The sequence below is a fragment of the Mirounga leonina genome, unplaced genomic scaffold, assembly GCF_011800145.1.
Source record: "Mirounga leonina isolate KUSES-001 unplaced genomic scaffold, KU_Mleo_1.0 Mir_366, whole genome shotgun sequence".
Lineage (NCBI taxonomy): Eukaryota > Metazoa > Chordata > Mammalia > Carnivora > Phocidae > Mirounga > Mirounga leonina.
This window is the reverse complement of record NW_023270709.1, coordinates 2,428,210-2,454,727: the sequence shown is the minus strand read 5'-3', so window position 1 is coordinate 2,454,727 and position 26,518 is coordinate 2,428,210. Positions and strand designations below refer to the sequence as shown.

Below are 26,518 nucleotides of genomic sequence, written 5' to 3'. Positions count from 1 at the left end.
CTTATCTTTCTCTTATGACCCATCTTCCACAACTTTCCTGCTTTCTAGTCATGGAGTGGTTTGACACTTTATTATACTTCTGCTTTTGATCAAAGCAAATGCTAATTGAGTGAACTTCCTCTTTAAAGAGACAAGTCTAAGTCAATAATCTTTTCCTTTACTGAACTCTGAAAGACTAGTTTTACTCATTTCTTGGACTGTTTTTCTTAATTTCATTTAAAAGTATTATGAAGTAGATTTAATAAACTTGTATTTGATCTACTTGTGAGAAAAGCAATTTTACATTTCCTAAGAAGGATAGTCCTAGTCAGTCAATTTTTTTTTAATCACAGTTTCATTATTTCACCTTACCTTTTTTTTCAGACACTTTTCTCCTTTTTTATATGCAATTTAGTGTATTAGAGTCAGTTCCGTAAAACCATTTGTACAATGCTTTGAACATTTGGTTATAATTTTTTTTGTCTGCCAAGCATTTTTCAATGTGCAATTTATTAACCTTGAGATGACCTGTGGCCTACATATTTTCTTCATTACATGCAGCATTTATTGTATTATGTATTAGATTGATAGCTGCAAACTATGCTGTTTGGCATCAGGGTAAACTAAAGTACTTTTGTGCAAATAAACAGTGTAAGTCATTTTTTAAACTTCATTTTGGACATTTCAGGCATCTGTCAAGACAGAATAGTAAAACAAATCTTGATTGACCTGTTGGCCAGCTTCAACAATTATGAGCTCATGGCCAATATTCTTTTATCTGTACCCCTCAATTCCCTACTACCCTGGGATATATTATTTTGAAATGAATCCCAGACATTAGATCATTTCATCCATATACAGATCAGATAAGGATGATCTAAATAAAACAAAACAAAACAAAAAACACCCCCAAAACAAAACCACAATAACTTCATCAGATCTGGAAAATAATTAACAAAAATTTCTCAGTTTCATCAAATATCTAGTCAATGTTCAGAAATTATAAAAGCCTTTTAGGCAGTTTGTTCCAATCAGGATTCAGCCAACTCTATATGTTGCATTTGGTTGATATGTCTCTTAATTTTTTCTTTTCTTTCTCTAGGAATCCTTCTTCAGTTTATTTGTTGAATAAATGAGATTGTTTGTTCTATACGTATTCTCACTTTCTGGATTTTTCAGATTGCTTCCTTATGGTGTCATTTACCATGTTACTCTGTTCCTTGTGCTTCCTATAAATTTGTGATTAATAAAATAGCTCTATCAGTTTCAGGCTTCATTTTGTTTTAATTTTGTTTGCTGCCACCAGGAGGTACATAGGGTTTGGTTGTCTCTCTTTTTATGATTTTAAGATTGAAAATTGGATTCAAGTGTTATCAGATTGATCCACTCTTTAAAAGCTTATTCATAACTTTTATCATAACAAAAGTTTATCATAAACTTTTCATCTGATGGTTTTAGCATCTTTGGGAATTCTTGCAGTGACCTGTTATTTCCTTAAGGATTACAAATTCATGATTGTTAGTTGAAACACTAAATAAAAAATAAAAAAATTCATCAGCTATTTGGTTACTCTGAGAGTATAGTTCCTACAGGAAAGGCAGGATAAATTCTTGATTCTTTCTGTTTTTTATGTTTTCAGAATGAGTTGGTTCCCTTACATTTTGAAAAAGTGATCAAGGGGTGCTTGGGTGGCTCAGGCATTAAACGTCTGCCTTCGGCTCAGGTCATGATCCTGGGGTCCTGAGATCGAGCCCTGTGTTGGGCTCCCTGCTCAGCGGGGAGACTGCTTCTCCCTCTCCCACTCCCCCTGCTTGTGTTCCCTCTCTCACTGTGTCTCTGTCTGTCAAATAAATAAATAAAATCTTTTAAAAAAAAGTGATCAATAAAATTTGAAATTTTTTTAAATTTTTATTGGTTTGAGCATATTTTATGAGTTTCAACTCAGTATAGTAGTTATTATTTTTTTAATAATCAATTTGTGCCCTGTTTGGCTGGGGAGTCCCTTCAGATGGTCTCCTGGTTACTGAAAGTACTGCTTCATGATTCTCCCTTGCTCTCTGGTATGTTGAGGTGTTGCATGCTTACCCTGTGCTTTCTTGTCCCAGATGTGGAGTCAGCCATTGGAAGGGAATGAGATAATTCAAATATTGAAATAATGTAAAATTTGAAGAAACTTGTTTTTTACTCTTTCCATACTTTGTTCTTGTCCTCCCTATGTGCCCCTGGCTTTTTTTGTGCTCTCTCTGTCTCATTAACTCTCATCCAGAAGTTCATTCTATAACTGGATAAGCAGTGTTAGCAGCAGTCACATTACCTGGTGGTTTCTTATGTTCCAACAGTACTATTGCTTCTGTTCAGGTTAGCACCAGGTAAGCCAATTCTCTAACATCACAAATCTTACCGGTCAGGTAGTGAAAGGTGTTTTTAGACACTCCTCTAAAGAGGTGTCTCCTAGTCAGGAAGACATTAGAAGGACTATGTATGTATGTTCTGTAATTATGAATCTGTGAAGCTTCTGTTTCTTTTTGTTTTGTTTTGTTTTTTTATTTTATTATGTTATGTTAATCACCATACATTATATCATTAGTTTTTGATGTAGTGTTCCATGATTCATTGCCTATAACACCCAGTACTCCGTTCAGTACGTGCCCTCTTTAACACCTACCAGCAGGCTAACACATCCCCCCACGCCCCTCCCCTCTAGAACCCTCAGTTTGTTTCTCAGAGTCCATAGTCTCATGGTTCGTCTCCCCCTCCAATTTCCCCCCCTTCATTTTTCCCTTCCTACTATCTTCTTTTTTTTAACATATAATGTATTATTTGTTTCATAGGTACAGATCTGTGATTCAACAGTCTTACACAATTCACAGCACTCACCATAGCACATACCCTCCCCAATGTCTATCACCCAGCCACCCCAACCCCCCTACCCCCACCACTCCAGCAACCCCGTTTGTTTCCTGAGATTAAGAATTCCTCATATGAGTGAGGTCATATGATTCATGTCTTTCTCTGATTGACTTATTTTGCTCAGCATAATACCCTCCAATTCCAGCCACATTGTTACAAAGGGCAAGATCTCATTCCTTTTGATGGCTGCATAATATTCCATTGTATATATTTACCACATCTTCTTTATCCATTCATCTGTTGATACACATCTTGGCTCTTTCCACAGTTTGGCTATTGTAGACATTGCTGCTATAAATCTCAGGGTGCACGTACCCCTTCGGATCCCTACATTTGTATCTTTGGGGTAAATACGCAGTAGTGCAAATTGCTGGATCATATGGTAGCTCTATTTTCAACTTTTTGAGGAACCTCCATACTGTTTTCCAGAATGGTTGCACCAGCTTACATTCCCACCAACAGTGTAAGAGGGTTCCCCTTTCTCCACATCCCCGCCAACATCTGTCATTTCCTGACTTGTTAACTTTAGCCATTCTAACTGGTGTGAGGTGGTATCTCATTGAGGCTTTGATTTGGATTTCCCTGATGCTGAGCGATGTTGAGCACATTTTCATGTGTCTGTTGGCCATTTGGATGTCTTCTTTGGAAAAAAATCTGTTCATGTCTTCTACCCATTTCTTGATTGGATGATTTGTTCTTTGGGTTGAGTTTGATAAGGTCTTTATAGATTTTGGATACTAGCCCTTTATCTGATATGTCATTTGCAAATATCTTCTCCCATTCTGTCGGTTGTCTTTTGGTTTTGTTGACTGTTTCCTTTGCTTTGCAAAAGCTTTTTATCCTGATAAAGTCCCAATAGTTCATTTTTGCCCTTGCTTCTCTTGCCTTTGGTGATGTTTCTAGGAAGAAGTTGCTGCGGCTGAAGTCAAAGAGGTTACTGCCTGTGTTCTCCTTTAGGATTTTGATGGACTCCTGTCTCACATTGAGGTCTTTCAACCATTTGGAGTCTATTTTTGTGTGTGGTGTAAGGAAATGGTCCAGTTTCATTCTTCTGCATGTGGCTGTCCAATTTTCCCAACACCATTTGTTGAAGAGACTGTCTTTTTTCCATTGGACATTCGTTCCTGCTTTGTCAAAGATTAGTTGACCATAGAGTTGAGGGTCCATTTCTGGGCTCTCTATTCTGTTCCATTGATCTATGTGTCTGTTTTTGTGCCAGTACCAGACTGTCTTGATGATGACAGCTTTGTAATAGAGCTGGAAGTCCAGAATTGGGATGCCACCAGCTTTCCTTTACTTTTTCAACATTCCTCTGGCTATTCAAGGTCTTTTCGGATTCCATTCAAATTTTAGGATTATTTGTTCCATTTCTTTGAAAAAAGTGGATGGTCTTTTGATAGGTATTGCATTAAATGTGTAGATTGCTCTAGGTAGCATTGACATCTTCACAATATTTGTTCTTCCAATCCATGAGCATGGAACGTTTTTCTATTTCTTTGTGTCTTCCTCAGTTTCTTTCATGAGTATTTTATAGTTTTCTGAGTACAGATCCTTTGCCTCTTTGGTTAGATTTATTCCTAGGTATCTTATGGTTTTGGGTGCAATTATAAATGGGATCGACTCCTTAATTTCTCTTTCTTCTGTCTTGTTGTTGGTGTATAGGAATGCCACTGATTTCTGTGCATTGATTTTATATCCTGCCACTTTACTGAATGCCTGTATGAGTTCTAGCAGTTTTGGGGTGGAGTCTTTGGGGTTGTCCACATAAAGTATCATATCATCTACAAAGAGTGAGCGTTTGACTTCTTCTTTGCCAATTTGGATGCCTTTTATTTCTTTTTGTTGTCTGATTGCTGTGGCTAGGACTTCTAGTACTTTGTTGGATAGCAGTGGTGATAGTGGACATCCCTGCCGTCTTCCTGACCCTAGGGGGAAAGCTCTCAGTTTTTCCCCATTGAGAATGATATTCGCTGTGGGTTTTTCATAGATGGCTTTTATGATATTGATGTATGTCCCCTCTATCCCTATACTCTGAAGAGTTTTGATCAAGAAAGGATACTGTACTTTGTCAAATGCTTTTTCTGCATCTTTTGAGAGGATCATATGGTTCTTGTTCTTTCTTATTAATGTATTGTATCACATTGATTGATTTGCAGATATTGAACCAACCTTGCAGCCCAGGGATAAATCCCACTTGGTCGTGGTGAATAATCCTTTTAATGTACTGTTGGATCCTATTGGCTAGTATTTTGGTGAGAATTTTTGCATCCATGTTCATTAGGGATATTGGTCTGTAATTCTCCTTTTTGATGGGGTCTTTGTCTGGTTTGGGGATCAAGGTAATGCTGGCCTCATAAAGTGAGTTTGGAAGTTTTCCTTCCATTTCTGTTTTTTGGAACACTTTCAGAAGATTAGGTATTAATTCTTCTTTAAGTGTTTGGTAGAATTCCCCTGGGAAGCCATCTGGCCCTGGGCTTTTGTTTGTTGGGAGATTTTTGTTGACTGCTTCAATTTCCTTAGTGGTTATGGGTCTGTTCAAGTTTTCTCTTTCTTCCTGGTTCAGTTTTGGTAGTTGATACATCTCTAGGAATGCATCCATTTCTTCCAGGTAATTTGCTGGCATATGAGCATTGCTCATAATATGTTCTTAGAAATGTTTGTATTTCTTTGGTGTTGGTTGTGATCGCTCCTCTTTCATTCATGACTTCATTTATTTGGGTCATTTCTCTTTTCTTTTTGATAAGTCTGGCCAGGGGTTTATCAGTCTTGTTCATTCTTTCAAAGAACCAGCTACTAGTTTCATTGATCTGTTCTACTGTTCTTTTGGTTTCTACTTCAATGATTTCTGCTCTGATATTTATTATTTCTCTTCTCCTGCTGGGTTTAGGCTTTATTTGCTGTTCTTTCTCCAGCTCCTTTAGGTGGAGGGTTAGGTTGTGTACTTGAGACCTTTCTTGTTTCTTGAGAAAGGCTTGTATTGCTAAATACTTTCCTCTTAGGACTGCCTTTGCTGCATCCCAAAGATTTTGAACAGTTGTGTTTTCATTTTCATTGGTTTCCATGAATTTTTTAAATTCTTCTTTAATTTCCTGGTTGACCCATTCATTCTTTAGTAGGATGCTCTTTAGCCTCCATGGATTTGAATTCTTTCCAACTTTCCTCTTGTGACTGAGTTCTAGTTTCAAAGCATTGTGGTCCGAAAATATGCAGGGAATGATCCCAATCTTTTGGTACTGCTTGAGACCTGATTTGTAACCTAGCATGGGATCTATTTTGGAGAATGTTCCATGGGCACTCAAGAAGAATGTGTATTCTGTTGCTTTGGGATCGAAAGTTCTGAATATATCTGTGAAGTCCATTTGGTCCAGTGTGTCATTTAAAGTCTTTATTTCCTTGTTGATCTTTTGCTTAGATGATCTGTCCATTTCAGTGACGGGGGTGTTAAAGTCCCCTACTGTTATTGTATTGTTGTTGATGTGTTTCTTTGGTTTTTTTATTAATTGGTTTATATAATTGGCTGCTCCCATGTTGGTGGCATAGATATTAACAATTGTTAGATCTTGTTGGAGAGACCGGTTAAGTAGGATATAGTGTCATTTCTCATCTCTTATTATAGTCTCCGGTTTAAAATCTAATTTGTCTGATATAAGGATTGCCACCCCAGCTTTCTTTTGGTGTCCATTAGCATGGTAAATGGTTTTTCACCCCCTCAGTTCCAATCTGGAGGTGTCTTTGGGTGTTAAATGAGTCTCTTGCAGACAGCATATCAATGGGTCTTGTTTTTTTATCTAATCTGATAGCCTGTGTCTTTTGATTGGGGCATTTAGCCCATTTACATTCAGGGTAACTATTGAAAGATATAAATTTAGTACCATTGTATTACCTGTAAGGTGACTGTTACTGTATATTGTCTGTGTTCCTTTCTGGTCTATGTTACTTTTAGGCTCTCTCCTCTGCTTAGAGAACCCCTTTCAAGATTTCTTTTAGGGCTGCTTTTGTGTTCACAAATTCCTTTAGTTTTTGTTTGTCCTGGAAGCTTTTTATCTCTCCTTCTATTTTCAGTGACAGCCAGCTGGAAATAGTATTCTTGGCTGCATATTTTTCTCATTTAGTGCTCTGAATATATCCTGCCAGTCCTTTCTGGCCTGCCAGGTCTCTGTGGATAGGTCTGTTGCCAGTCTAATGTTTCTACCATTGTAGAGTACAGCTCTCTTACCCCAAGCTGCTTTCAGGATTTTCTCTTTGTCTCTCAGCCTCCTAAGTTTTACTATTAGATGTCGGGGTGTTGACTCTTTTTATTGATTTTGAGTGGGGTTCTCTGTGCCTCCTGGATTTTGATGCCTGTTCCCTTCCCCAAATTAGGAAGTTATCTGGTATAATTTGCTCCAATATTCCTTCTGCCCCGTCTCTCTTCTTCTTCTGGGATCCCGATTATTCTAATATTGTTTTGTCTTATGGTATTGCTTATCTCTCGAATTCTGCCCTCGTGATCCAGTAGTTGTTTATCTCTCAGCTTCTTTATTTTCCATCATTTGTTCTTCTATATCACTATTTCTCTCTTCTGCCTCATTTATCCTAGCAGTTAGAGCCTCCATTTTTGATTGCACTTCACTAATAGCCTTTTTGATTTTGACTTGGTTAGATTTTAGTTCTTTTATTTCTCCAGAAGCGGTTTCTCTAATATCTTCCATGCTTTTTTCAAGCTCAGCTAGTATCTTTAAAATCGTCATTCTGAACTCTAGTTTCAACATCTTACTAATGTCTGTATTGATTAGATCCCTGGCAGTCGGTACTGCCTCTTGTTCTTTTTGTTGAGGTGATTTTTTCCATCTTGTCATTTTGTCCAGAGGAGAACAGATGAATGAGAGAACAAAATGCTAATAGGGTAACAACGACCCCAGAAAAATACACACTAAAAAAATCAAAAGAGACCTGAAACCGGAGGAAAAGAAAGGGAATGAAATGCCATCTCTGTGTCTCTCCTCCAGTTCTAGGAGAAAACCTCAGAGATAAACAGTTTAGCAAATATTTATTGGATTAATTACATGCAACTTCCTTAACCATTTTGTCTTAAACAGCAAAAGCCCACCCCAAAATACTTTAGTACAGCTTAATAATAAGCCATTTTGATAACTGTTGAGTATCACAGTGGAATACTTTTGAGTATGGGTTTTTAAAACAACATCATCTTGAACATTTCCTGGGAGTCTCCATTAGAAGGGAGACTGACAGGCCTGAGAGGAGCTCAGACACCTGACACATCCTCCCCTCCAGAGCTGAGGAAACCCTGCCCAGGTGAAGGATTATTGAAGGCTCTGGAGCACCATGTGATTGACGTAACTGGGACTTTTCTCTTTCTACCTCAGTTTATCATTTATCAGCAAGCTAATTAATGTGGTAAACTCTATATTGTATAGACAATCCAACAGTGATACTGTTTGAATCCAAAACTCAGTTTGCGCCTACATTTTAAGTGATTGGAACAATAGATATCAACAAAGTAGTTTGTGTCTGTAGGAGTGAGTTAAACATAGTATTAATAAAATCTTTATATCATATGAATATTTACGTGGGATATGGATTTTCTTTTGTATCAATTTACTTCAATTTTGTGATAATGTATAATACTGATAAAAATGTTTGAGTGACAACCAAAGTAAATTCATAAATATGATATATTTGAAAATCCATTTTTCATTTTTGAAATTGCTGTCTTTTCTGATTGCAAATGGTGTGACAACCTATGATTATAGTAACGAACTTTAAGAATTATATGTAGAATGCATATCACTTTTAGCAAGTTTGTGTATTGAAGGAGCTTAATAATAGGTTTTATGAAATCACAAAAAGCCACCTTCAGGGAGTTTAATATGGTGGATATGAAAAAGATTAACATTCTTGTACTCTACAGTACAAGTTGGGTTGTATTAATGAAAAGAAAAATTGGTGTATATTCTTGGACTTTTTTCTCTTTTTTTTGATTTGTGCAATGGCTTTTTTTTTCCCCCTAAGGAAAACTTATAACAAATCCCACCCCCTTTTTTTTTAATTAGAGCAAGTGCTATTTTTAGACATGTATGCCCATATCCAACAAGACTATACTTAAATGAATGTTGACAGTGAAGTGCTTTTGGTGGGCCACACAGTCTTTCACCATTGGAAAACTGGCAGTGCCCACTAAAGATAAATTTGCATTTCTGCAATGACCCAATTCTATTACCTAAGAGAAATGAGTGTTTATGCCTACCAAAGACAAGAATATTCATAGCAGCTCTATTTAAAATAGCTAAAAATTGAGACACCTCAGCCAGTTAAGCGTCTGCCTTCGGCTCAGGTCATGATCCCAGGATCCTGGGATCGAGCCCCGCATTGGACTCCTTGTTCAGCAGGAAGCTTGCTTCCCCTCTGCCTGCTGCTCCCCCTGGTTGTGCTTTCTCTCTCTCTCTGACAAATAAATAAATAAATAAAATCTTTTAAAAAATAAAAAAAAATTGCTAAAAATTGGAAACAATTCAGATGTCTATCAGCAGTTAGAATGGATACATAAATCATGGTGTGGTCATTCAGTGAGATATGTATAGCAATGAGAATGACCATACTTTCCTATATGCAACAACGTTAATGGTTCTCACAGATACACTATTGAGGGAAGGAAGCCAGATTCAAAAGAGTACTGTTTGTTTCTGTATGAGTCTATTATTTCATTTATATGAAAGCCAACACATGGATCAATGGAGAGAGAGAGATCTGAATAATGATTACCTTTTAGACAGGGATATTGTCTGGGACCAAGAGAGCCTGCTGGGATGCTGGATATAAATATTCTATCTCTTGATGTGGATGGTGGTTATATGTGTGTATACAAATGTAAAAACTCATCAGGTTATACACTTAAGATTTATGTATTTACTATAAATTATACTTATTTTTTTCACTTCATTTTGTTTTTATTATAGCATGTTTGCTTAATTTACAGGAAGCAGAAAATAAGCTGGGTCTTGTTTTGATCCAAAGATTGATGTTTTAAAGGTTGTACACAATATATTTTTTTTCTTTTTCTTAAATTTTATTTTATTATGTTGTGTTAGTCACCATACAATACATCATTAGTTTTTGATGTAGTGATCCACAGTTTGTTTAAAAGAACATATTAAAAATTCCTTTTTAGAGGCTTCTGAAATAAAATACAAAGTCTAACCCCACAACTTTCCTCTTTGGTAGAACTGCAAACTACTGCTACAGTTTTAAATAGACTTTTTGTCTATTTAACTGTCTACAGTTTAAACTGTACATCTAGGAAAATCTAAAAAATTTAGACATTTAGTTTGCTTCCATATCTTGACTATTGTATATAATGTTACAATAAATATAGGGATGCATATTATCTTTTTGAATGAGTGTTTTTGTTTTCTTTGGGTAAATACCCAGTAGTGGAATTACTAGATTGTATGTTGTTGCTATTTTTAATTTTTTGAGGAACCTCCATACTAATTTGCACAGTGACTGTACCAATTTACATTCCCACCAACAGTGCACAAGGGTTCCCTTTTCTTCAAATCCTCACCAACACCTTTTATTTCTTGATCTTTTGATACTAATTGTTCTGACTGGTGTGAGGTGATAACACAGATGACCTAAAGGATATTAAGCTAAGTAAAATAAGTTAGGCACAAAAAGACAAATACTGTAATGATTTCACCTATATGTGGAATCTAAAAACAAACAACCAGAAACAGACCCTATGTAAATAAAAAGAACAAACTGTTGTTTGCCAGAAGGGAGAGCTCTGGATGGGAGGATAGACAAAATGAGTGAAGGGGAGTGGGAGGCTCAGGCTTCCAGTTATGGAATGAATAAGTCACAGGGATGAAAGGTATAGCATGGGGAATGTAGTCAATGGTATTCTGAGAGTGTTGTATGTTAATAGATGGTAAGTACACTTATGAGCATAGCATAATACTTAGAGTTGTTAAGTCACTATGTTGTACACCTGAAACTAATGTGACATTTTTTATCAACTGTACATCAATTAAAGAAAATTTCTTAAATTGGACTTTAAAATCCAAGTTCGCTATTGGCTTTTCATATTTTTCTCTGCCTTCAATTTTATTACAGCTTCATTGTTTTTAATTTCAACATTTTTTTTAGTTTAATGGCTGAAACAGATTTTATTTCTTAAGTTGTATATGGAGCCATATGTTGAGAATAGGGAGTTTACTGTATTATTTCTTTGCTGTGCTTCATAGTGGTGATTCCAGTTCTAAGGAAGCAACAGCTGCTCCATAACATTGACAGTACCATCTATTCTGGGTCAGACAGTGGTAGAGCACTTTCCGTGTGTTTGTTCAGTGAATTACAGAGGCCCACACAGCCAACTAGGGGAGCCAGGATTCTAATTCAGTCAGGCTCTTGTGCCATGTTCTTCAGCCTGGCTTCTCTCATAAGCATTTATTAATTTTGATTTAATCAGTGTCATTTTATTAAAAAAAACTTGAGATTTTGAAATTGAACAGTTACTACAGACCTGTTTATGAAATGTTATATACAAATGTAATAAAACATTGCAAGTGTAAAACAAAATGCATCCATTTGCATAGATAGAATGAATTTTATTTTCTTGTCTCTTTCACTTTGCTAATTGAAGTTGACTTCTAATGAAACAAATTTTTTCTGCCAAAAGACTAAATTGAAACAAATGAGTTCAATTTATTAGCTGATGTTAAATTGATTAAATGGCTACCCTTAGGTCTGAAATTCAGTGTATCATGTTTCAAATGATGAAACTGATATTCTATGCTAAATATATAAAGTGTTCTATAATATTCTATGTTAGTGTAATTCATAATCTGTTTTACCAATCAGACCTTAACTTTGAAATGGGAGATGTTGTGATATCCTTGCTCATTTTTGAGACTTGAAAGCTATTTATCTGTGATGTATATGAATGCTAAACTGTTATGAATATAAATCCTTTCTTACAAATGGAAAACATAAGCCATGAAATAATTTTACTGTTATTTTCACTACTGGCCATATTTTCTCTTTTCATAGGACAGAGTTTTCCTATTCATATTTAAAAACTAGGAGATCATATTAATTAAAGCCAGAAAAAAAAATCTCGAGAAAGAAAATAGAGAACTGTAAAGGTTGAGATTATTCATTCATATACTACATATGAAGGGTATCCTCTCCTCAAGTGTTCATTTTAAAAATCTCTGATATGGCAAAAGACATTTATCTGTTTAGGAAAAGAGATCAATTTAGGAATGAAGAAACTAAAACATGAAGGCCTGGAACTTAAAACCCTTTCTCTATTCCAACAAAAGCTAATTTTGTTGCAAAATATTTAGGCCTTTCTGTCTGTCTGCCAATATTGATAGTTTCTGGTTGCCTTTTTTAAAAGGCAGTAATTTCAATAATGTGTCTTCAGAGTGTAATTGAATAGATAATTTATTTAGAAAAACCCCAAAGTTCTTTCATGTAGTGTTTCAGTTTGACCCAAAAAAAGTACATTGTGGGATATTTATAGTATTTTTCAATCTATTTTTATCTGTAGACTAGGACTGATAACTGATTTAGGGCATGGGGGTTAAAAACAGGAAATGTGGTTTATAAAGTAGGTAGTATCTCCAGAGTTTCCAAAGTTTGATTTCTTATAGTATTGACTGAAGAGTATCATGTTTCAAAACAACATTAGGCAGCATACCTTGAAATCAGTCTGTGTTTAAAGGAGTTGTCTGTCCAATTATGACAGGAAATGCTTCACGGAAAAGTTTGCGTTCTTGGTATAGGTTCAAATAGTACAGCACTTGTTTTCTGTAATTGCACAGTGCTCTTTCTCCCTAGCTCTTTTTCAGCTGGTCTTTTTACAGTTAGATTGAGTATAAGTCTTATGTAAATTTTAGTAAATTTTCTTTGATCTTTGTGTTTGGGTTAAAATTTTATTTTAGTGCTTAGTTTTGTCATTATCATAATTGAGGAGGAGCACATATTATAGTTATTAACTATAGTAATTAGAGAATCCAAGTTAAGAAAATAAAAAGGCATGAAGAAGCAGAGTTATAATTTTGTATGGCTTTGAATGACAGCTTGGCAGAACTGATCAAAACTAAAAACCTTTGACTCAGCAATCCCACTTCTAGGAAGATATCTTACATAAATTATTCTATGAGAACACAAGGATTGATATTCATTGCAGCATTATTTATAGTAGTATGTACTGAAAGGCAATGTAATTGTCTAATAGTAGGAGAATAAATTATGAATAGAATAAAATTAATAAATTAGAATAAGTAACAGAATAAATAAATTGTGGTACATCCATAACATAGAATACCAGGCAGCCGTTGATAAGGTAGATATGTATACACTGGCATGGAGAAATGTTTGTGATATATTACAAAATGAAGTAAGCAAGTTTCAAGAAGGAATGTGTAGTGTAATCTCATTTTTGAGGGGGAAGAATTTATATTCATAGGAAGAGATTTGGAAGAATACATACCAAACTAGGGAGAAGGATGAAGGAGTTTATTGGACTTTTATTTGTTATTATGAAAACATATACTTCTGTGTTTTAATTATTTTTGATGAGCATTTAATTTTTTTTTCAAAATAAAAAATCAAGAAGAAAGATTGATAAATCCAAAATGTTCACTATTCTATTTTTTAATATGGACATTCTTTAGAGAAGTTCTGCCTAGCAGTTTGTCCAAATTATAAGAAGAATCAAATCTGCTTATATAACACTTTTTAATGTATAAAACATTTTCCCATATTTCAAAGAAAACCTGAAGCTCCACGAATTAGCTGATTTTTCCAGCTAAGATGTAAATCCAGTTCATTCCATACACACCTGTATATTATCTATTGTAGCTTATTGCTAGGCATTATTCCATGAGATTGGCACAAAAACAACACTAAGATCCTTTCAACATGTCAGGGGACCGTTTTTCTCATAAATGGTGCTGAGGATTTCATCAAACAGAAGCCCTCTGTTTACCAACGTGGGTTTTAGTGTTTGCCGGACTATTTTCCTTCATGCAATTTCTTGTGCTGTTTTAGAGACAATGTAAGGCTCTCTCCCATGTGCAAAGTGGTCATGTTTTCTTAAATCTGGTAGTGTCCCCATTAGAATGTATGCCCTGTGAGGAGAGGGGCTCTATTTCTTATGAGTGTGTTCTTTTTTTTTTTTTTTTTTTTTTTTTTTTGGTCTCTACTATATCCCCAGCACCTGGAAAAGAGTCTGGCATGTAATAGTAATAGGCACTCAATAAATATTTTTAGTAGTATGCCTATTCCAAAACCAAGGCCCCCCTTATTTGATTAAAAGAAGAAACTGACAAATATAGCAAGAAAAAAGATTTCTTTTCCACTTTCATGTATGAAAATCAAGACCTTCATTATTGGAGATGATACGTGGTCCAGACCCAATTACAGGAAGCCCACCCTGCGAGAAGAAGCCTACAGGTTCTTGCTCAGAGCAGAGATGAGCTTTGTTTTCTCCATGGGGAATTTCCACACTGGGCTACTAGATTAATTGCTAAGTGATAGTCTAGATTGATACTGTGTGGGTGGGGACACTTTTTTGGTCAAATATCATGACACATTCTTATTTTATATTCAGAGAGTAGAGGAGATACATATTGTAAATACTTAGAAGTTGTTCTCATTCCCTTGGAAAGTTGTGGGGGTTTATCTAAGGTTAACCTTTTTAAAAACAATACTTATTACTACATCATAATAATGTAACATTTGTAACTCCAAGAAACAAGTCAGTTTGCTTTATTTTTTCTATGTGCACTGTTCACAGCTCATTTCCTAGTAGTACTGTAAATGTGGCATTTATGGCCCACTTAATGTTGGAGCTAAAGCTAAAACCCTGGTTTCCTAACACATTTACTAAGTGTTCATTATGTTCTAAGATACCTGAGCTTCTTCCTGAGTATCTAGCATATAGTGAGCATTCAGTAAATGTAAAGGTTTATTATTTGAAATAAGCTATTTGCTAAGTATATAACCAGAAAAACAAAGCATATTTGGAAAACATGTATTTAGACTCAGCAGTATCCCATTCTGCTATACTTAGTTTATTCAAATTATATTTTTCAAATGGATCCTGTAAAATTATTTCAGCAGGACTGTTTTGTTTTCTTAAATCCTATGAGAAGTAAGAGATGCATGCTTTAGCAGAAAGCATCTCCTTTACACATAAACTGAGGCATTTACATTTTTAGTAGATCATGGCTCAAGTACAAAATTATATATTATAGAATCCTACATACATGAAAATTTTTCTCTGATATATTTGTTCACTTACTCATTCCCTTATCACTTTATTTAAGAGGGTTAAGGGAACTTACTAGTGATCAAGACATGCATGGTGTTTGCCTTATTTCTTCATTCATAAATATTTTTGAACTTGTGCCTCAGACCAGCCACTGTGATAGGTAGTGAGGTTACAAAGATGTGGTACGTGAAGGGCAATGCTTATGCCTGTGGAGTTAACAATCTAGCAGGGTAGATAGTTATTAATTAAGTAGTCATATAAATCAATGGAAAGCTGCTACAGTGGGAGGAGAGGGAGTTGGCGCTGAGAGGACATGAGAGGTGATCTAGGGGTCCACCTCTGAAATACAAGGGAGAGTCAGCGGGTTGTAACTGGTAATACTGCCTCCCATTTGCTGACTCCCTGCTCTCTGACAGATGTACTGTTAGCCTCTTAGAAATATTATTTCACTTAATAAATGGTATCTCCGTTTTATAAATGAGAAAGCTACACGTTAGAGCTGAAACTTGCCCCAAGGTGACTGGTTAGTAAGTAACATGAGTATTTGAGGTCAGCACCTGCATCTGCCTTCTGTTCACATGTATAATTCTGATTTACTCAGGCCATTTCTCAGGTGTCCCCATAGAAGCCAGGTCTTCCCTAACCATTGCTGTATGTTATGTTCAGCCGTCCTTTCCAAACCAATGCAAAGTGTGACAGAAACGGTTCCACTAAAATTCCAACTTTTAGAGAATTTTGTGTAAACTAGCAAAATAAGTGTATGGTCAAAGACAAATCTCCAGTTATTGCACATCCCAGTAACATTTGATATTGTGCCTGGGCTGTCATGCTCTAATGTGCACATTCAGCTGTTCAGAGATTGTTGGTGCCACTCCAAAGAACTTTACCTACAGTTGGGGTATGCTGCAGCCAGGGGACAGTCATGATGGGTTACAGTATCCAAACTTCTAAACCGTGTGTTTCAGAGAGAGAAATTGGTGCCCTTCTTCTAGTTATCATACCTTTTACCCAACTATTTATGTCTTTCTTTAAAAAGTACCTAAAAGGGGCGCCTGGGTGGCTCAGTCGTTAAGCGTCTGCCTTCGGCTCAGGTCATGATCCCAGGGTCTTGGGATTGAGCCCCACGTCGGGCTCCCTGCTCTGCGGGAAGCCTGCTTCTCCCTCTCCCACTCCCCCTGCTTGTGTTCCCTCTCTCGCTGTGTCTCTCTCTGTCAAATAAATAAATAAAATCTTTAAAAAAATAAAAATAAATAAAAAGTACCTAAAATATGTGTACTGCTTTGTAATCTACAAAATGCCCCCACCACCAAGATAAGTTCTCTTAGAGGGGGGCCATGTCTGTTTTGCTCACTTTTGTACACCACCACCTGGCAGTGCCTGCACATAATTGATGCACAACAAATATTTAAAGAAAAAGGGAATAAATAAGTATATATGACATTTTTGTAACAGCTTTGATAGCAAAACAGACATTGTAATCTCTACATTTTGTAAACTAGGCTGTTGTCTAAAAGGTGAACTGATTTTTGTCTAGGGCCATATCATTAGTATATAAATAAGCCAGAACCTCGATCCCAAGTCTTCTGGCTTTATATTGAGTTTTCTTTCTGTCACCTCAATGAACTTAGAAGTCATCATCAAACATTAATGTTAATAACATTAAAACTAGAATAAAATGTAGTGGGAAGAAAACATAAACTACCAAAATTAACTACAAAATCGTCCCTTTGTCATAGTCATCATAGACCTTTTGAAAATAGTACCATAACCAAAAATCAAATCCTGGTCCTGCCCCCATGGACCATGGTCCCTTTAAACTCTGCCATCCACCTCAAGGCCTCAGGCACTTTAATAACAAAATTTATGTACAGCTCTTCTCTGACAGCTATAGGATCTTTCTTGGCATTCTTACTACCTCTTTCTTGCTTTCCAAATCTAACCCATTGCATTCAAGGAAGTTAGCCAGCTGTCAGTGAAATCACAGAGAAGACCAAAACCTTACATTTTACAAAACCCAAATCTGTTTCTTTCAACTCTGAGTAATTGAATTTCTGTCCTTTCAGCATGATTTCCATGTACTTTCCTCTTCCAGGTCAGTAAAGAGCAAATTTGTCACTCTAGCCACTAAAAAGAAGATTGCTACCTTCTGTCAGCTGTGTTTTGAAGGGGTCCTTTGACACCAGTACCACATGAGCAAGCAAGGCGAGCCCTGGTGTCCTACCATTGTTACAGGCTTTTTGGGGTACACATTTTTAAAAGAATCGACATTTGAATTTGGAGCAACGTTTTAAAACAGAAGACTCACCAGGCACTTAAACCCAAGGGGTTAATCTGTGTTTAGTTTTTTAGAAACACATCTGAAGGTCTCAGTGTGGACCCCTGAGTGGAGTAGGATAGGTGCTGGGGAGGGTAGACTAGTGAGTAGGGTGTGATATTGGTTTTGTTTCTCCTTCGGCTGATAACAGGCTGTAGAGTGGAGTAAAGAGAAAGGAATTGAAATTCTTAACTAGGAAGACCACAAAGATCTTATCTGTTTGATGTTTATGAACCTTCAGACCTCAGTCCCTAGACACGGACGCTGTCTAGTCTCTAGGTCCAGTGCCCTTTCTCCACCCCTCCCCAGTACTATTCTTTAACTTTTCAAGAACTTAAAAAAAATAGAAATTGTGAGTAAATGTTTCACAAATTAGTATAAATTGCAAAGTTTTTTGTTGTTGTTTTTTTTTACAATATAAAACCCTTTCATACCACGTATTTGCTACATGCAACTTAGACACATATGTGAATACCAGTACCTTAGGATAAAATTCAATAACTGTGTCTTTGGGGTCTTAACACATATTGAGGATATACACATACTCTTCTTGAAGGACCTAATGTCTCACTACCTCTGATGTGTGCCTTTCAGGGTCCACCATGGAGTAGAATCTCAACAAATTGATGTTAAATGAATTAATGAGAACTTCAGCCATTCCCTTAGAACTAATCAGCCCAATATGCAATAAAAAATAATTATCTCTGTATTTAACACAGTGGGTAACTTTTGGAGAGAGGCAACCGGTGATTTATTTTTTATTTAAAAATTTTTATTGTTATTAACACCAGCATATGCATTGCTTTAGAAGGTTATAATAATATTTCATAAATCCCCGTCTCAAACTAAGCATGCATTTTTCAGACATGTTCAATTTAATGCTGTCTTTTTGAACCCTTACTGGCCTGACATGTGGTTTGACCAGGAGCTCTCTTTCTGTTCATCCCTAGGGCCACACATTTTTTTCCTTCTTTTTTTCCAACATTACCACTTATCTCCTGAGGAGGTGGTGGTTGTTTTTTTGGAGGGGGGTACAATTATTTCATTTTGTCCTGTTCATAAAAATTAAGTCTCCAAGAGATAGAAATTTTTTTTCCTCAATTTGTTCAGGTTGAAGCTATGTGTTCCTTCTAACATATTATCCTTGTGAAACCTGTGGTCAGCCTAAAACAGGAAGTTTGATTTTGTTTTCATATTTTTTATCAACAGCAATATAGTTCTAATGGCTGAAAGTATCTTGTGCTTTTATTCTTACTATTCACAGCTTTGTCTTTAGAATTATATTGAATAATTTAGATTTATCTCTTTTACAGGGTGTTTTTATTAGTAATGCTCAGTCTGATGGGTTCTTGCCAGGAAATGTTTTTCCTATCAGGGTCAGAGTGGGAGTTGAGTTGATAGCATGTGACACTGGCTTGCTTTATTCTAAGTTTAATTTTCTGCTTTTTAGTCAGCACTCTGGCCCCACTCCTCTCTTTTACATTGAAGAATTTTAGAAGTTAAAACTGCCCTCACATGTCAAGTCATCATTGCCAGAACATTGCTAGCACCCAAACTCCTGACATTTGACATGTTCAAATAGTAGCATTGACAGAACCCTGGTTTTCACGAACAGCTGAGACTATTGAATTTCTTACTCTTAAGTTCCTTACATCATCACTGGCCTAAGATTGTGCTTATATTTTTAGTAACTATATACATGGTATGGATGTATGTATATATGTATGTATGTATGGGCTAGTCTTTCACAGTATTGCAGTTTAAAAATTCTTGACCTGAGTACAGTGGTTATGAACTCTTGAACTGGAGAGCCCTTCCCTGCTTTCCTCCACTCACCCTGGGAGAACTGCCCAGAGAACAAGGGGCAAGAGGAGACTTTTGACTGGGGTGATCATAGTCATCAGAAACAGATGTTACAGCCAGGTCTCCCTGTTGCCCTGACTATATATAGCAGGTGAACAATCCAGGGAACAACTCTGTGGTATGACTTTCCTCTTAGAGGAGGAAAGCTTTTCTGGTCTTGAGTGCAAGGTAGTCTATTTCACTTTCACTTACAATAGGTTCCTGATATTTTTCTCTCCTACCTCCCAGTTAAGACTTGTTGTACCTTGCAATTAGTTGATTTCAACTAATTTCTGAATTATATTTGTTTGCTCTTCAACAGTTTTCTCAATTTTTCCACCAGAAAAAGAGAATTAATAACACATGAACCTCCATTTCCCAAAGTATATATAAATTGGCTCCTCAAAAGAAAAATAGTGTACCTATTTATATACCATAGCATATGACAGAACCAAAAGCTAGTTATATATTTAGAATCTGAAAATGTCAGTTCAGAAAGTTGATTATAGTTCTTGGCCTTTAATCTCAACTTTTCTAAATAATCAGCTTAGATGACATTATAGAAAAAGATTCTCCTTAATATTGTTACTATTAACATCCATGATTTTACAATACAGTAAAATTTTCTGTTCTGTAGAAAAGGAATTCTCGGTATTTGCAATTAATTCCAGAAGGCATTCTGAAGTAATATTCCACTCCAAGTAAAAGTAATTTCTTTAGAGTTACAGTAAAGCATTTTGTTTTAACATTTTTTTTCCTACAAAATAATGGTAATAAAAGTTCTTACTGAGCCCTATGGATATTAGGGCTAATCACATGCATTATCTCCTATAATCCTCACTATAAGCCTGCAAGATAGATGCTGCTCTTATACTCTGATAGAAAACTGGGCTCTCAGTCTTATTGCCAGAAGTCATAGCTTGTAGGCGATGAAACTGGGATTTGATCCGAGATAATCTGACTTCAGACTCCTGTACTGTTAAATCTCCTATACTGTCCTGAAATCTTGTATTTTGTCCAATCTTTAACTTGCCTTACAGAATCAGATTTGATTTTGTCAGAAGTTTCTCCTAGAAGTAATTTTTTAAGGTCAAAATGGTCATTCTGCATAACTTAACTTTTACCTTTGGAAATAAAATGTTATAATAGATATTTAGCTTTTATGAGCTTTGGTAAATATCTTCCTTCTTTTTCTTTTTTTTGGTCTGCTAATGTGAGTGTATGTACACACACACACACGAAGAAATTGAAGGAGAGTTTTAAATTTCAATTTTGAAAGACTGACCATCAGTTTCAGAGAAATAATGGCAGAAATGGAAAAACAAAGAAAATGCCTAATTTAACTTTTTTTTTTTTAACCTGTACGAAAATAGTCCTTTTACCATTTGGCCCTCAAAAGGAAATAGACAGTGGTAGTGTTACTTTCTGTTTCTCCTTAGAAAACTCTAAGGCGGTAGAGTATACAGTGCACAGTAATGCCGTCAAGGGAGATGGGTAGCTTCCTTCCATTAAATGCCTTTTTTTCCCTCCCTCATCTTGATTTCAGGTGTCAGAAACTATTTAAAAGAAGCATTGGTGAATATAATTGCTGTGCATGCAGAGGTAAGCTATCATTAGATGTTCCTGAGAAATATGGGTAACTGGAAAAAAGAAAAAGAGGCAAATTTGATGGTTTTTATGGTAGTCCTTTTTTCCCTTCAGAATATATCTTGAGTATAAATAAAACACAACTCTATCTTCATGCATGCACACACACACTTACGCTTTTTAACTATGAGAGTTTTTTTCCTGAAATTGTGTGTGTTGAAAACTAAATTCATTAATGTTCAAAAGGTAAGGAGAAGAGAGATTGAAAAGATGTTTTTTCCTTATCTTGAATTGAAAGGTATGTTAAATCCCTTATCTTGGAAAATTCATTAACCTCTTTTTAACCAGGATACAAATAAGCATTGGTGTCTTATTCACGTAGCAATGTGTTCTTACATAGAGCCTGGGATTCCAGAAAACTAGACTTGTTAGAAAGATAGGCTGAAAGGGCAGCCTGAGGTTAGGAAGCAGGTGCATGGTTTCCTATCAGCAGCTGACTAGGTACATGTAGATGTTGATGCCTCTGGTTCTTGCTAAAACTTGCCCTCACTTGAAGCATTCTCATCTTAAGCTTTACATTAACCTCCTTTGTTAATATCCTTCTTAGAAGGACTCTTCTAAGGAACATCAAAAGAAGCACAGCTATCACCATTATCACCACTATGACTACCTATTCTATAATTTCACAATCCGTTACTCACTGCTTTGCCAGTACTTTCAGAGTTGTTATAGCTCATAGACTGATGGGTGACCAGATAAAATGGGGCCAAGCAAAGAGGTTATCATTAGATAATTTCCACTGTTGCTTGAGTGCCTTTTAAGCTGTATGTAGCTGATGTAGGTGTATTTAGTTTATACCACTGTCTTCATCCAAAATTATCAGAGGTTGTCAAGGTAAACTGGAAAAACATGGATAATCCAGGCTAAAACAAAAGAGTAACCAAAGGAAACAGAATGCTATCTTGTTCCTAAATTTGGCTCTAAATTTGAAGTAACTAGAGCAGAAGGAGAAATACAGCATGTTATAGTTTTCATTTCTTAATAAAGGAAAACACATACATTCCTTTATAAATATAAAGTTTACATATGATTTAACTCTAGCAAGAATTTATCACATACATTTTTTTTTTAAGATTTTATTTATTTATTTGAGACAGAGAGAATGAGAGAGACAGAGAGCACATGAGAGGGGGGAGGGTCAGAGGGAGAAGCAGACTCCCTGCCGAGCAGGGAGCCCGATGTGGGACTCGATCCTGGGACTCCAGGATCATGACCTGAGCCGAAGGCAGTCGCTTAACCAACTGAGCCACCCAGGTGCCCCTTTATCACATACATTTTAAAATTATTTTTATCATGATTTTATCAAAGATATACAAATGCTTTCTTATTATGTTAGCTTCCAGTAAAATTAGAGGATAAAATTAAATTATCAGTCAGTGAAAGCATTTCTGTGGTAGATGGACAGGTGGTAGTCAGAGGAATTGCAAAATATGTAGGCATTTGTAGTAATGATGGTGATTCTTAAAGAGGCAGCTTTTATTAATGTTCACTATCAATAACCATGATTTGTATTTAATTTTTCTCAATGACTGAAAGTAGAATTTCATTCATAATGTTTATTATTTAGTATTTCCTACATGATCTTAACTTGACAAATTTATAAATCAGCATAGTAAAATGTTTCACCACATTTTCAAATATAATAGCTCTTAGCCTGAAAATATCAAGATTCAAAGTTTGGAAATAATGTTTTATGTCAAATGAAAGGAAATACATATTAAATTCAGCAAATAGTAAAACTGGGGACTTTGTTGTCCAATACACAGTAAAGTGCCCAGTATGATATGGTGTTTGTTTTGATCTAAGAAGAGTCTGACCCAGTATGTTTTTCTTTTAATTGTGGTAAAAAATTGACACAGTATATTTTTATTTCTATAATTTCCTCTTTAAATATTTCTTTTTGTGAAAAGGGCAAGAGGAAGAAGAAATCTTTGAAACTATTTTTAGTTTGTCAATATCAACAATACCTTTCAGAATTATATTTGCCAATATATTTTAAGAGGATTAGTTTTGGCGTATGAATCACTTAATACAACTTAAGTATAAGTCTATATCTTCCTTTCATTCATGATTATGATCCTTTAAAAATATGACTTAGAAGACCTGTGAGTTACTTCGTTTTGTGCATTTCTTTGTTTTTAACAAATTCAAGTCAGGAAATGTTCCCATAATGCATCATTTCTTCTTACTTTAAACCCTTCCATCAGGTGTTCACTATTTCCAAAGAATTGGTACCTCGAGTTCTATCCAAGGTGGTGGAAGCAGTTTCTGAAGAGCTAAGTCGACTGATGCAGTGTGTTTCATCCTTCAGTAAAAATGGAGCATTACAGGTACCAAAATAATTCAGTTCCATGTTGAACTTTTATTTCGTTTAAAACATATAAATGTATTTTTAATCATCAATCTTAAGATAGACAGACAGGGTTTGGGGTGTTTTTTGTTTTTGTTTTTTTTTGATGTATCTGCTGATTTATCATCTACTATCATATCTTTTTTATAAGCCATACCCATGCATTGTCTACAAGTTTTAGAGTTTCTGTTTCTTTGGAGTAGAGCAAGACCTTAATGACTCTTGTGAAATTATCTGAATGCAGATTCCTTCTAAAGTTGTGTGATTTTTTTTTTTTTTTAGTTTACAACTGTCTTCACTAAATTCAGTTTCACAGGAAGTTTTTAGTGACTTTTAATAAATCTTTTCAAACCATTCAGTGCAGTTTTCATAGAAATGACAACAGTCCCTTTGTTCTCATAATCCATTGGTTTATGTTGTAGTTTTTTAAATTACATAATTATAACTAATAGAACTTCTATAAGCCAGATACTTCTTGGTATGTATATAATCAAACGGATAGCAGCCAGGGTATGCACGCATATGGGAGAGTTACTTGCTACCTGTGAACTGCAGTGATCTAGAGCATTGCAAATGTGTTTTTTTAAAAGTACTGGCAGTTTTGCTTCCAGTAGTGGCTGAGGAAGTTTCTGTCAGGCCAACTCCCTACAGATAACAACTATAATCTTGAGTAATGTAGAAAAATAAAAAGTATAAAAACCAAAACCTGACGATACTGGAGAATGACCATCACTGAATGATTCTGGAAGAAATGGCACTTGAGGAATTTTTCACTTTTTACAGATTTTAGCCTCAAGGCAGGCCAAGGGATGCCTACAACTTCACAAAACCTGCTATCATTTTGGCTTGAAGAATAGGCTTCAGGGCATCCACAATTACAGGAAAGTGAGGTATCCCAGAGAGCAGAAAGAAAAAGCCATAAATTTTGTGTATACACTGCCTAAGTCACTGGTTGACCGCTGAGCTACACATGCGTGGTCAATCTCTACTTCAGCCAGCCCAGTTAGGCTAGAAGAACTGAAGTAAAATTGAAGTGCTGCCCAAGAGCCAAGAGTTTTCAGTTTGAGTCCAAATAAGTTAATTCCTTGCTAAAACAAACAAAACAAAGATCAGTCCTCTTCAGAGGCATATTCTAGAATCCAGAGTCTCCACACATAATATTGACAGTGTCCAGGAAACAATCCAAATTTACATGAAATGCACAAACAGAATAAAACAGGAAAATATGACCCGTTCTCAATAAAAAAGCAACCTGAGCCCAATCTTGAGATAACACAGATGTTGGACTTTGAAGACAAGGACTTTAAAGCAGCCGTGTACAGTGATGTAAAGGAGACTATTCATGCTCATAATGAACGAAATAGTTTGGCAATCTCAGCAGAAAAATAGAAACCCCAAAAAAGGAACTAAATGGAAATTCTGGAATGGAAAAATACAATATATGAATTTTTTTAAGTCTACTGGATGTGAATAACAGCAGATTAGACAGGACAAAAGAGAAAGTCAGTGAATTTGTAAATCAACAGAAATTACCCAATATGAAGAACAGAGAAAAGAATCATTGGGAAAAAAATAAAAACTTCAGAGACCTCTGGGACAACATCAAAAAGTCTAGCATACATGTAATTTTATTTCTAGAAGAGTCAGAATGGCTAATCAGTTAATTTATAAAATAAAATAAAAGGATGGTCAACATCATTAGTTATCAGAGAAATGAAAATTAGCACTACAATAATATACCATTACACATCCACCAGAATGAAGAAAATTAAAGACTTAAATACCAAGTGTTGGCAAGACTGAAGAGAAACTAGAGGTCTTGCGCATTGTTGGGAGTGTAAAATAGTACAGTGACAAGAAAAGCTCTTGCTTTAAAAAAAAAAAAAAGAAAGAAAGAAAGAAAGAAAGAAAGAAACTAAACACACCCTATGACCCAGCCGTTCCAATCCTATGTATTTAACCAAGAGGACTGAAAACATAATGGCCAAAAGCTGGAAACAGCCCAGGTATCGATCAGTAGAATAAACAAACTGATATGTTCATATAACCAAATACAATTCGGCACTAAAGAGGACAGATTACTGGTACCACCTGGATAAATCTCAGAAGCATTCATCTGAGTGAAGGAAGGCTTACACAAAAGCTCACATACTGTATGGGTTTCACTCACATGAAATTCTCAAACAGATAAAACTATCTATGGTGGAAAAAGTCTCAGGATAGTGCTTTCCTCTGGGTGGTTGAGATTACTAGGGAGGGGCCTGATGGCTAAATTCTTTCAAAGCTAGCAGGGGAGGGTTAGGAAGAGATATCAGATTTAGCTGGAGGACTTTTTTGATACATGCATGTCCATGAGACTACTGGCCTCCTAGGAACTGGGCAGTTATTTCTATATTGGAAAGTTCAAATATATCTAACCCCTGCCCCATTTCACCCTCTCCCATTGGGAATCACTGTGTTAGGCTATTTTCTTTTGAGCAGATAACTCAGATAACTCAGAGGGATTACACGTTAACCTGTAATAATCACTTACATAAGGGCCAATGCATCGGGACACCTGGGTGGTTCAGTGGGTTAAGCATCTGTCTTTGGCTCAGGTCATCATCCCAGGGTCCTGGGATCGAGGCCCATATCCGGCTCCTTGCTCAGTGGGGAGCCTGCTTCTCCCTCTGTCTGCCGCGCCCCCTGCTTGTGCTCTCTCTCTCTCTGACAAATAAAATATATAAAATCTTAAAAGAAAATAAGGGCCAATGCATCAGTCTTCTCAGAACCTTCCTGAGAGCCAGTTTAGAGAGGAGTGCAATGATAGTTTGGTGATTTTAGCTCATCTTTTAACATGACAGTTTCTGGTGTACAATCCTATGTGTATTTTATAAATAACCACAGCTTTTATAGTTGGCATAATTCATAGATTAACTAAAACACCTATCACTTTGAATAAAATTTGGGCACAAAGATTAATTTTACAGTGATTTAATCCTTCTACAATATTCAGTTAAAAGTTCTATCTTATTCTTTGTTTTTGATACTCTCTTTGTAGATCTGTTTCTATATATACTACAGTATAAATAATAGAGACAAACCGCCATATATTTGCTTTCTAGTTACAAACTATTTTCTAGGCTTCTAAGGCACTGAAAAATGAAACCAACCTACTGCTTTTCAAACAGAAAAAGTTTCACTAGATTGG

The 26,518-nt window shown here is 35.8% G+C and overlaps 1 protein-coding gene across 6 annotated transcripts in view; it reads left to right on the top strand.

Moving 5' to 3' along the window:
• EXOC2 (exocyst complex component 2) overlaps positions 1-26,518 on the top strand; it is a 276,304-nt gene that overhangs the window by 235,434 nt on the left and 14,352 nt on the right. For all 6 annotated transcript variants that reach the window (XM_035030711.1, XM_035030712.1, XM_035030715.1 and 3 more), the window contains 2 exons: positions 20,878-20,933; positions 23,186-23,308. In XM_035030711.1, the coding sequence (XP_034886602.1) occupies positions 20,878-20,933; positions 23,186-23,308 (179 nt within the window). The remainder of the gene's footprint in view (positions 1-20,877; positions 20,934-23,185; positions 23,309-26,518) is intronic.